The sequence below is a fragment of the Mastigoproctus giganteus genome, chromosome 7, assembly GCF_048544385.1.
Source record: "Mastigoproctus giganteus isolate SK-2022 chromosome 7, ASM4854438v1, whole genome shotgun sequence".
In the NCBI taxonomy this organism is placed as follows: Eukaryota; Metazoa; Arthropoda; class Arachnida; order Uropygi; family Thelyphonidae; genus Mastigoproctus; species Mastigoproctus giganteus.
In genome coordinates, this window is record NC_143581.1 from 222018518 (window position 1) to 222031430 (window position 12913).

Sequence of the window (12913 nt, forward strand, 5' to 3'; positions counted from 1 at the left end):
AAAGTGATCTCATTGAGATGTTAAAGGCTTTAGACTTTGTTTGGACTGGGCAAGGTCAATGCTGATGGCATTATTCCTCTTGCTCAGACTACACACATACACACGAGGAGATACGAATTCAAATTGAGGAAGGATGATTGCAGGATGTGCAGAAGTTTACCTTCAGCCAGAAGGTGGTCAACTGTTGGAAACAGAAGGTCACCATTTTAAAACATTTCCAACTGTTGTTGTGGAGGTGGGTAGTTTGAATAAATTCAAGGAAGAACTAGATAAATTATTGGAGGGAATGGAGATGATGTGGGAAGAGTGATTTTTTTTTTTTTTTTTTTTTTGGCTGATGAGCTTCCTTTCTTGATAATATGCTTTCTATAAGCTTTCTTTCTTGCATCATATGCCACTACTACTGCTAATAATAATAATTGAGGAGTTTTGGGCAACATATAGAGCAATGAAGTAATTCATAACAGCCAAGCCCCCTGGACAGAACTAGAATGAAAGAAAACCAAGGACGTACAATATATGAGTGAGTGGAAGATTCAGGAGGAAGAAGTACAACAGTTTATCAGGAACTCCCACAACTGGTAAACCCCAGGAATAGATAACATCCACAACTACTGGTACAAGAAGTTCACTTGCACACACAAGCACCTAGCAAAGTAGTTCACCCGAATGATAAGGCACCCAAAGGCAATCCCAAAGTTTCTCACTCAAGGAATCATATATCTGAAGCCTAAAGACCAAGATACAAGAAACCAGCAAAATACAAGCCAATTACCTGTCTCCTAACGATGTACAAGATCCTGACCAGCTGCATAACTAAGAAGATATCAGACCACTTGGAGAGCCAGAACATAATGGCCGAATAGCAGAAAGGATGCAATTGGATGAGCAAAGGATGCAAGGAGCAATTAACCATAGATGCCACAGTTATAGAGCACGCCTACAAGAAGCGCTGAAACCTGTACAATGCCTACATCGATTACTGCAAGGTCTTCGACTCCGTGTCTCATAGCTGGCTAATAGAGATGCTGAAGATCTACAAAGTCAATCTGACAGTGACAAACTTCCTAGAAGCAATGATGGAAAAATGGAGTACCACCATTAAAGTCGAGAACATCACAACCAGGCCAATCCCCATCAGGAGAAGAATCTTTCAAGGAGATGCCTTGAGCCCACTGTGGTTCTGTCTAGCATTCAACCGGTTGTCCACCATGCTCAATAGCAGCAAGTATGAATATAACCTCAAAGAAGGAAGGAAAAACCTGTACACCCTCACCCATCTGATGTACAAGGATGACATCAAGCTCTATGTGGTAACTGAGAAGCAACTCCAGCAACTACTCCAGATCGCTGAAGAATTCAGTAATGATGTCAGGATGGAATTTGGTCTAGACAAATGCAAGACCAATGGATTTCATCAGGGGAAATTAGTCAGCCAAAACTACCAGCTGTAGACTGGTAAAGATATCAAAGCCATGACAGAGGGAGTGACCTACAAATACCTGGGGATGATGCAGGCTCAGCAGTTACAGCAAAAGGAAATCAAGGCCTGCCTGACCAAAAAATACCACCAGAGACTCAGAAGCCTGATGAAAGCAAAGCTGAACAGAGGGAACACAGTTAAAGCTATAAACACCTGTGTGGTCCCAATCCTAACATACTCCTTCGGGATCATAGATTGGACTAATACCGAGCTGGAGGATATCATGAGAAAGACAAGGACTCATCGATCAGCGATAGCTGACCTGAAGGATTAATTCCACAAAAATACAACAGCACTCAACCAGGCCATAAGGAAGATAGACAAGTGGCATACCCCACTAAACAATAAGCGAAGAGTCCCCTCCTGCCCAGATGGCACAAACGAAGTTAGAAAGATAGGCAAAGAAGACACTCCATGGCAGACACTACAATGAACCTCCATCAAGATCACATAGATAAAATGGCTTCCAATGCATGGCTCATGAAGAGCAGATGCTCTTCCTCGAGATTGAAGGATTCATGCTCGCCATTCAAGACCAGGTAATCAACACCAGAAACTATAGAAAATACATTGCCAAGGAGCCCGGTGTGTCAGATGACACATGTCGATAATGCCACCTGGCTCAGAAATGAGCCAATACAAAATCGCTGGATGCAGAGTGATCACCCAGACTGAGTACACTTGTAGACAAGACCAGGTATCCAGGATAATACATCAGAAGATATATATCTTCTGATGTATTATCTTCAGCAAGGAAGTACTATATCTTCTGATATATATCTTCAGCAAGGAAGTACTAGATAATCATAGAAAATGTACTGTACTACAAGTATGAACCTCAGGCAATACTAGAGACCCCAACCCACAAGCTGTACTGGAACCGCACCATAATAAAGGAAAAGACAATCCCACACAACAGACCGGACATAACCCTTGTCGACAAGAAGGAAAAGGCTACCTATCTGATTGATATAGCAGTGCCCAACACTGGCAACCTCCAGAAAACCCATGAGGAGAAAATCAGGAAGTACACACACACACTTAAGACTGGAGATCAAAGAGATGTGGCACATGCAACAAGTAACAATCATCCCAATCATCGTGTCAACTATTGGTATGGTGCCAAAGACCATACATAACCGCCTAGCAGCATTAGATCTCCCAGAGAACACCGACAAGGAACTCCAGAATCCTGAACACCTGTAGGATAGTCAGCAAGTTCCTCAACCAACAGTAACATCAGACATGACCCTGTGTATTTGGTAGCAATAACCGTCATGGGGTGGAAACTCCCCCCCCATCAGGGAGAAATAATATAAGAGCAATAATAATAAAAAGTAGTTGGGATTTTTTTTTTTTTTTTTGGATTACACGACTTATTTCTAATGATGTTTTTTGATTTATTATACAATATAATATGAGAATTAAGGGGAAAAAATTGAAGTTTCCCATTTTAGAATATTCTTGAATATTTTCTCCAAATCAATGGGTGAAAAAAAAGTCTCCCATTACTGGCTGTTGTTATCAATATTCGCATTAAAGGATTAATGCAAAAATCAGCAAACATAAAAAGCTTAATGCATAACCATAGCCAAGCAGCCACTTTAGAAGTTGAAAGTTATTCATACCGCATGTTTGTATCCATGTGGAGCAATAAAACAAAGTAAAATTCTTGTAAATTGCTGTAATTCTAAACTCCTCTGCCTAATGTGACCATCGTAGAATATATATACAGTAAAAAAAAAAAAGTAAAGTGCAGCCATTATCAACCCACTGCAGGATGGAAGCCTCCTCAACAATTCATGTTGAGGGAAATGGACCATAATCTGCCATGCTGGTCCAGTGCAGGTTGGCAGATCGACCGTATTCAGCAGTCAGGGGCTTGAACCCCGGTCTACTCAAAGAGTGTGTGCTACTGCACTCCCGCTCCTGCCCACTCGGCTACAGAGGCCGTGTATATATATATATAATTATACACATATTTGAATAACATTTAAAATAGTTGGAAACTGAATCTTTCATAATAAAAATAAAATAAAAAAGGTGCAGCACACATGAGAGGCAGCAAAAAGCATATTCCTCTACATGATGCTTGAAATATAACCATAAAAATTAATTAGAATAAGAAATAAAAATAATGCCAGCAGCATGGCAAGACAAGAGCAAAAATAGCCAAGATTAAGCATAATGATAAACCAATAGGGAGGGAAGAGAGGGGTAACAAGATTAAAAATATTGCAGGAGAAACTCTCTAAGATAATTTAGAACATCTAAATGTAAGGATAATAAAAAAATATTCATTAAATTTTGAAAGCCAATTAAATTGAAATTTAACGGTGCTCCCTCTGACTGGTACCAGGTCCAAATTTATGTGAAATATCACCAACAGAGATGTAAACCACTACAATAAAATAAAACAAAAATAAATCAAAAATAGACTGACCAACAGAGGACCACAAGGCCAATAATGGTCAGGGAATCGCTGCATTTTGATTGCTAGACATTTTTTATTTTATTGTAGTGGTTTACATTTCTGTTGGTGATATTTCACATAAATTTCGACCTGGTGCCCGTCAGAGGGGGTGCCGTTAAATTTCAATTTAATTGGCTTTCGAAATTTAATGAATTATTATTTTATTATCCTTACATTTAGATGTTCTAAATTATCTTAGAGAGTTTCTGCTGCAATATTTTTACTCTTGTTACCCCTCTCTCCCCCCCTCCCTATTGGTTTATCATTGTGCTTAATCTTGGCTATTTTCGCTCTTGTCTTGCCATGCTGCTGCATTATTTTTATTTTTAATTCTTATTCTAATTTATTTTTATGGTTTTTTATATATATATAAATAAATTTATACTATTTCATACATCAGTCCTAATTTTCACAAATCTTTCTGGATCACCAGAATAAACAGAACATAAGTATCATTTATATTTTCAAAGTACTAGAAAAGGCTGATATTTAAAAAAAAAAAATAGTATCTTAAATCTCTTTCTATGTAGGTGGACAGTAACAAAGAAGCCACAGTGGTGACAGTAATATGCATATATCACGCAATCTTATTCTACACAATGTCATTACAACTAATGATGTCAATAATCTAGATATCACTGGATTTTCACCCAGTAAAAGCTACTGGCCTAAATCAATAAAGTAGAAATTGGAACTGCTACATCCAAATGATTATAAGAATTAAAAACCATGTTAAGAACAAAATAAGGTACTGACTATATATACAGTGCTAAAGGGGAAAAAAATAAATGCCAAGTTTAGGCAGCTAAGGATTGTCTAGCTCTACTCCTTGGTGGTAATGTGGAATATAATTGCAACTGAAACCTCTGCTCATGCACAACATGGAAGTCAAACCCAAAGCCTTGAATTACAGTTGCTATTTTTACACAATCCCTGACTTACACAACAGATTAGGAACTGAATACTACTGCAAGTTAAAAACCCCCTGTATATACCTATTCACAATATTTTCTTTGTCTCTATGATAACGACTTTACCATTTCTCATGGCAGATGTATGAGTATAAATCTTGTCAGAGACTACAGGAAATTTTAAAGACCTCTTCAGGTGGCACTGTGATTAGCTAATCTCAGGTGGATGGAATAGATTTTCTCCTGCAAGTTATTACAGATTTATGTACAATGCAAAAAGGCCCATGAACAAACACATTTGTACAGACATTAGCATTAGTAGAGGCATATGATGCAAGAAAGAAAGCTTATACAGCATCAGTCAAAAAAAAAAGAAAAACCCTTTCCACTTCACTCACTGATGAGTTCGTTCCAAATGTTTGTCTAGTTCTGCCTTGAATTTATTTAAGCTATCAACTTTCAACAACAGATAGAAGTTTGTTCTAGCAATCAACCACCCGCTGCCTAAAGACAAATTTCCACACATCTATTCAACAATTGTCTTTCCTCAGTTTGAATCTATGTCCCTGCCCTTCTTTGTACTCATTCTAGCAACTATACATCCTTCCTAAAATAAGGCTTCCAGACCTGTATGCAGTACTCAAGGTGTGGCCTGACCATTGCATTATACAGAGGGATAATCACCTCCTCCTAGCAAAATTGCTGTATATCATGATCTACTCTGGCAGCCTGTCTGCACTGTCAGAAAACTTCATATCTGACTGAATAATTACCCTCAGGTCTCTTTCATTCTCCACTACCCTGAATGTAACACCAGAAAGTTGGTACATTTCTCTGGGGTTACTGCTCCCCATATGTAGTACTTTGCATTTGTGAATGTTAAACTTCAGTTGCCACTTCTCAGCCTATCTACCCAACTCTTCCAGATTCTGTTGCAGCAGCATACTGTCATTACTGTTATTAACAACCCTGCCAACCTTTGTATCATCTGCAAATTTTGACATTAAGCTTGATATACCTTCATCAATATCAATGATAAATATACAAAACAGCAGTGGGCCCAACACCAAACCCTGAGGGACACCACTAATAACACTAGTCCAAGAAGAGCAGTGTCCATTGATTACCACTCTCTGTCTTCTCCCACTCAACCATCCTTTTATCCATTGTAGCAACTTACCCTTAATACCATTCTGCTCCAATTTTTTACAGTAGTCTTCCATGTGCAGTCAGATATGAAGTTTTCTGAGCAATGCAGACAGTCTGCAAGAGTAGCTCGTGGCATCTTGTCAATGATATACAGGAATTTTACAAGCAGGGATAAGGAGGTGATTATCCCTTCTATAAGGCGATGGTCAGGCTACACCTCGAGTACTGCATACAGATCTGGAGGGAGGCCTCATTTTAGAAATGATGTAGAGTTGCTGGAACGAGTACGGAGAAGGGCAACTAGATTAGTGAATGAAACAAAGGGTTGCTCTTACGAAGAAAGGCTTAAGATTTGCAAATTACAGTGTCTGGTGATTAGGCACCTGCGAGGTGATCTGATTGAGGTGTATAAGGCCTTGAATGGTTTGAGCAAGCTGAATGTTGATGGGATTCTTTCTCTTATCCAGATTAATCGCCTGAAGGGACATAAATTCAAATTGAGGAAACACAGTTATAGAATAGATGCACGAAAATTTGCCTTTAGCTAGCATGTGATTGATTGCTGGAACAAACTATCATCTGTTATTGTAGAAGTTGACAGCTTAAATAAATTCAAGGCAGAACTAGACAAACATTTCGAGCAAATGGATGGGTGAAATGGGAAGTTTTGTTGTTTTTTTGCTGATGCTGTATAAGCTTCCTTTCTTGCATCATATGCCTCTATTAATGCTAATGTGCAACAGTATAAAAAGCTTTCCTGAAATCCAAGTATGATATCAAAATTATTTTTTCCATCCAGTTCCTTTGTGACCACGTTATAGTATCCAATCAAATGGATCAGACAAGACTTCTCCTTAACAAACCCATGCTGTGTCTGAATTATTACTGCAGTCTTGTCTAGATGATCCTGCAATGCTTCTTTAACCAGTGACTCCATTATTTTCCCTTGAACAGAAGTCAAACCGGCAGGTCTGTAATTACTTATGTCACCCTTTGACCCCCCCCCCTTTGTGAACTGGAAATACATTTGCATATCTTCAGTCTGTAGGGTCTTCCCTTGTGTCCAAGGATGCTCTCATAATTATCGCTAAGAGTTTGCTTACTTTCTTTGCTGCCTCCTTTAATATAACTGGATAGATACCATCCACCCCAGGTGCCTTTTTTATATTTAACTTCAACTATTTCTCCTCTACTTTACTGTCAGTTATTGCAAAATCATTTAACTCCTTGTTAGAGTTTGATAAACATCTGGCCTTCTCCTCCTTGAATAACTCCTCGTGTGTGAATGTAGATGCAAAATACTCATTTAGTTTGGCAGCTATCTGAGAATGATCATCTGCAGTCGAACCACTGATATCAAGTGGACCAATCCGATTCATCCCCTTCCTTTTAGAGTTTATATAAGTAAAGAACTCTTTGCTGTTTTTCTTTGTATCTTTTGCCAAAGATTGCTCATAATCTGCCTTTGCTTGCCTAACCTCCTTTGTGACTTGATTACAGACTAGCTTATATCTACCATAGGCTTCTGTGTTGCCTGATAATTTATATGCATCCCATGCATTTTTCTTCTCTGCCACAAGTCTCCTTAGTTCATCTGACATCCATTTGGGGCTGAACCTAGAACAATATTTCTTGGTTGGAACAAAAAGCCTAGTAGCTTCCAAAATTACTTCCTTGACTGCTTCCCATTTAGAATTTGCTGTTGCTAACATCATGAGTTAGTCCCACTGTATAAATTTTAAAATTCTCCGAGACCACTGTAGTCATCTTTACGAAAGAAAAAACCCTTCCCTTTACCCCTGATGGTAGTTACATCTGTAAGTAAATCCCATATCGGTATACTGTGATCACTGCCACCTAGTGGTTCCTTTATCAGTAAATTCTTAATGCATGAATAATCATTGCTGATAATCAGCAGTCTTCATAATAACTAGTGCAGTATGGCCTATGATGCTGATGTATCATTAAATCAACAAATCATATTCTTTCCTCTTTTTTTTTAAATTTTAACCAGCACTATGGATATATTTTTTAAAAAAAACCTACTTTTATGTATTGAAATCCAATCCTATTGACAGTAAGATTAGATTTTACATATTGAAATCTAATCCTACTGTCAATAACAGTAAGACTGCATTTGAATAATCAAATATTATTAATCTAAATTCTTTAATAAAGTCTGTTCATATCACCTAAAAGTGTCTTAATTAACAGTTAATCCTACTGATTTTAATACGTCATTGATTTCATCACAATGAAATGAAGCTGAATACCTCTAATTTTCAAGCAAAATCCTTCATTCACAGAAAATAAGAACACTTGAAAAAATCAACATGCAATATATAATCAAATCATGGGTTAAACTGCACCATCAAGCAGCAAAAGTGTCCAATTCAATTAGGATATTAGTACTTATCACGTAGGAAGTTAGGAGTACAGGGAATAGTAACACGTACACAGCCATGCCAGAGAGAGAAGATAAAAAATTAACCATACCAAATTTCCTACAGTCTCCCAGAAGTCTGCCCAGAACTGAATGGGGAGAAGAAAACTTACCTTAATTCTCCAATTACAATCATTATTTAACAAAATAACATTATATGTATTATATGAATAAAATTTCCTATCTTTTAATTTAGCACATAATTAAAATAATTCGACGTGAGATATTATAAAAAGTTAAAGGCTGTTGATTATCAGATAACATCTGCTTTTGTCTTATGTAATGCACATTGGTTGCGGAAAAAGTTTTTTGTTAGTCTACTTAATCAAATTTCAAACTTCAATTTTTTTTATTATTTTTTTGTCAATCTTAGAATTAGACATTTTTCTTATATTATAGGAATCTAAATCATTTACAAATGCAAAATCCCATAAAGCAACAGATGAAAAGCAGGCATCACACCCTCCATATGATAAAGAAAATGTGCTATCTCTTGCACTCCCATTCTTTAATTTGGATGGCACAAATACACAGAAAGCTGCAGTCAGCTGTTTGTTCAGGAAGTTCACAATATCCAATTTAACTGCTTTATGGACAATTGCATGCCTCAACAATATATAATGGTCAGAATTTAGGTGGTAAAAAGCATTAGCTTAATCCTCTCAAAATGAATTTTAGGCTAAGTTTATTTATTTATTTTTTTATTTGAAAGAAATGCTAAAAATTAAGCACTTTACATTTATAATCTGTATATAATTGAAAATTTCTGAAATTAAATTGATTTCCCAAAATATATAAATATAATCTCAACATGGTACATACACTAAAGTGATAAAACTTGGATCAAAGGATTAATTAATATAGGAAATAAAAAATGTTAGTTATTACACTATACTTCTGTACATTTTAATTTTGAAAAGATTTTAAATGCATCAACAAAAAGTCCCTTTTCAATAACCTTTAAACCCCTCCAGTGAGGCTCTGGCCATATGACTACTACCACACCTGAAAGATACTTATCATGAAAGAAAACCTGAAAATTAAAATAACAATGTTCTTTTTCATTCAATGTAGCCATGCACTACCCTGATGATATGCCTGCTGAGACAGCTTAGTTGAAAGTAATTGGTGGAGGAGACATGTAAATTTAATATTAAATGTAATTTAATTACATGTAATATCCCTATTACATGTGAGTTTAATATTACATGTGAGTTTAATATTACATGCCGAACTTAGTTAATTAAATGAAAACCATACATAAATACCCCAGAATAAGAGATTTTAATTTGGTACGTATTTTGCCAGTGTGCCAGTGTGCTGGTAAAATACGTACATGGAGTCACAGACCCAATGGAGAGGTTTAAGGGTTATTTAAATACTGTCCTCTTTTGTTTGTTGAGGCCTTGCTGTACTTTGACAATATGGAACCATTCCCTCCCAAAAAGGTTGGGTCCCCATATTGTTAAAATTAAAGCTTATTTTTAGTCTGTATGTTTGATTTGGTTTACATTTAGTTTTTGCATTCAGCATTTAGTACTGAGTGAATGAACTTTGCCTATATCAAGTATTTCTGAACTATCAGGTATTAGTATTAATAAAAGAAAATGAATGCAAGAAAACCAGGCATATTCAGCATCAGCCTTAAAAATAAATAAAATAAAAAAATGTCACCTAGTTCCATTCAGTTCCAACTTTTCCTTAAATTTACATAACTTCTCAAGTTTAGGTGATAATTTATTCTTAACAGTTAACCTTTTGGCAAAAAGAGCATTTCCTAATTATCAGTGACATCAATGAGGACATAATAACCCTGTTATGTGCTCAGTGATGTCATTAACAAATATCAGAATAAATTGTGGACTTGGTACTGAACCCTGTGCAACTTCATAAAAGACAAGTCCACTCAGGGCAGCAGTCATTTATAACCACTTATTCACCACAGTATTAGTATTAGACATATATACTAAAAGTTAGTCCAGGTTTTTGCCACACCAATATCAAAAAAATAAAAATAATAAAAATAAAATAAATTACTTATGTGTTTCCCTCCTCAAGTAGATACCTATCCAGCTGACCACTGAAATCTCCAAACATCGGCCTAAACTACCCACAGAGGTTTATTTATTCCAGTAATTTAACAACTTGCTGACTAACAGAAAACTTCCTCCAATCCCATCTAAACTTCTTCCCCTGTAATTTTAAATATGGCCTCCTAATTCTGGACTCATTTATAACTGAACATTTTGCTTTTCCTTCCTAAGGATTTACAGACCTCAATCAAGTTCCCCCCTCTAAGGTGCTTAGTTAGCAAGCTTTATAGCCCACATATTTGAAGTCTTTCCTCTTTTGAGCACTCTCTTGCAGGTCTCACCAAGCAAGCTGCCCTTCTTTGGATCCTTTCAAGAAGTTCAATGTCTTTTTTCAAGTGTAGTCTATATATTTGCACATATTCCATATGTGGTCATACAATTTCCTTATACAGTGGGATTATGACTTCTTTATCTCTATAAGCAAATGTTTGATAAATCAGTAAAAGGTTTTGTTAAATACCAGGCTTCAAGGAGGGATTTGTTAAATACCAGGCTTCAAGAGGGCTTTGCAGCCTGTCCACACTGCACAGAGAATATCATATCCACCTGTATTGTAAACCCAAAATTCTTTTCTTCCTTTGCTGTTTTTAATTCAGTTCCACCAACCACCAAGTGTGCAAGTTAGTTTGGAGTTGCTATTCACCCAGGGTAACCTTGCATTTTTCTACATTAAAGCAGGGCTGCCACTTTTCTGACCATCCTTGAAGCCTATTCAAGTCATTCTGAAGGAGCACTGGCTTGGTGCCAATAATTAATCACTCTTCCAATCTTGACATTATCTGAAAAATTTGATTTCAAGCCCTCCATCCCATTGTCAATAAAAAAAAAATAAATAAATAAAAAAAAAAAAATAGAAATAACAGAAGTTCCAATACTGGTGGGGAGGGGCACTTCCAATGTTAGATCAATCTGAAGCATGTCCATTAATTATAACTTTCCGTTTCCTATTCTGCAGCCTGCAATCCATTTAATAAATCTTACAGGTACTCCCAACGTGTTCCAGCTTATACAGTAACTTCTCATTGGGATTGTTAAAATCCAAATAAACAATGCGAAAAATATTTCCTATGTCCAGCTTACAGTAGCTCTGTCAAAATGGACAATTAAGTTAAACTTGATTTCATCTATTTTACCTTCATGTTGTGTATCCTTCAGAATTCCATATTTATTCAAATGTCCTGGTATACCTCACTCTTGACCACTGCTTCCATGATTTTTGCTATCACCAAAATCAGCCTGAGCAGTCTATAGTTTAATAAGGCTTTTGGAACATATTGTTCCAAAAGCCTTATTAAAGTCAAAATATATTATGTCAAAATTATCTTTTGCATCCAGTTCTTCTGTGACAAGCTCATAATAGCATATTAGATTAGTCTGAATGGACTTCCCTATAATAAACACATACTGTTACTAGCTTGTACGTATTGTTGGTTTCTGTGCCCCTTGATAATTTATAACTATCCCATGCATTTTTTATCTCTGCCACTCTTCATCAGACATCCATTTAGATCTAAATCTTGAACATTATTTCTAAGATGATATAAAAAGCCTAGTAGCTTCTATAATTACTTTCCTGAATGCTTATAATTTAGTATTTGCAGTGTCTAAGACCACTGTAGCATTTTGTAAAGCCACCTTTACAAAAGAATAACCCCTTCTATAATGGCCCTTTTTTAGAGATCAGGAGTGAAATATGAACAATATTTTTGTTGACACTAGCAAGACAAGAAATGTTATTTAAAATTTTGAAGTTGTAAAATAAAGTCTGCTTATATAGAAAGAGAATAACAGGAAATACATCCCAAAGAATAATGAAAAAAAATCCCTTTCCTTAACCCTTTACAGTAGTTATATCTTTTAAGTAAATCACATATCAATACACTATAATCACTGTCACCTGGTGGTTCCTTTATCTGGAGATTCTCAAGGTATGAATCATCAGTGCTATTAATCAGATCAAGAGTACTGCTTTTACTTGTTGCCTCTATAACATGCTGGTGTAGAAAAGAGTCATACAATAATTATATTCAGAAAAGTTGTGCTACTGTGTAAGTGACAAATCCAAAAGTTCCAATCAATATATGGAAGTCAAAATCCCCCATTCTGATTTACTGACTCACTCTATTATACTAATTGGCCATTTTACCTATAACATAGTCCTGCTCACATTTTTGTTTTTCCAGAGCTTATACCACACTAAACTGACTCAACATTATACTGGCTACCCACATCCACAGTTTCACAGCCTTGGTGTCTATGTGCTTCTTTACCAAAAGCATAATCCCCCCCCCCCGCCCCATCTTCTCCTGTCCTTTCTGAATTTGGTTCTGGGTCCCACCAAGCAATCTGAAAGCTTTCATC

The 12913-nt window shown here is 36.3% G+C and overlaps 1 protein-coding gene across 14 annotated transcripts in view; it reads right to left on the reverse strand.

Annotated features, from left to right (window-relative positions):
* The window catches only part of LOC150083714 (uncharacterized), a 448219-nt gene that overhangs the window by 171607 nt on the left and 263699 nt on the right, over window positions 1–12913 (reverse strand). For 12 of the 14 annotated variants that reach the window (XM_090378158.1, XM_090378157.1, XM_090378156.1 and 9 more), the window contains one exon: window positions 8513–8548. The exons of the other annotated variants lie outside the window; for them this stretch is intronic. In XM_090378158.1, coding sequence (XP_090234284.1) covers window positions 8513–8548 — 36 coding nt within the window. The remainder of the gene's footprint in view (window positions 1–8512; window positions 8549–12913) is intronic. 14 annotated transcript variants of the gene reach the window in all.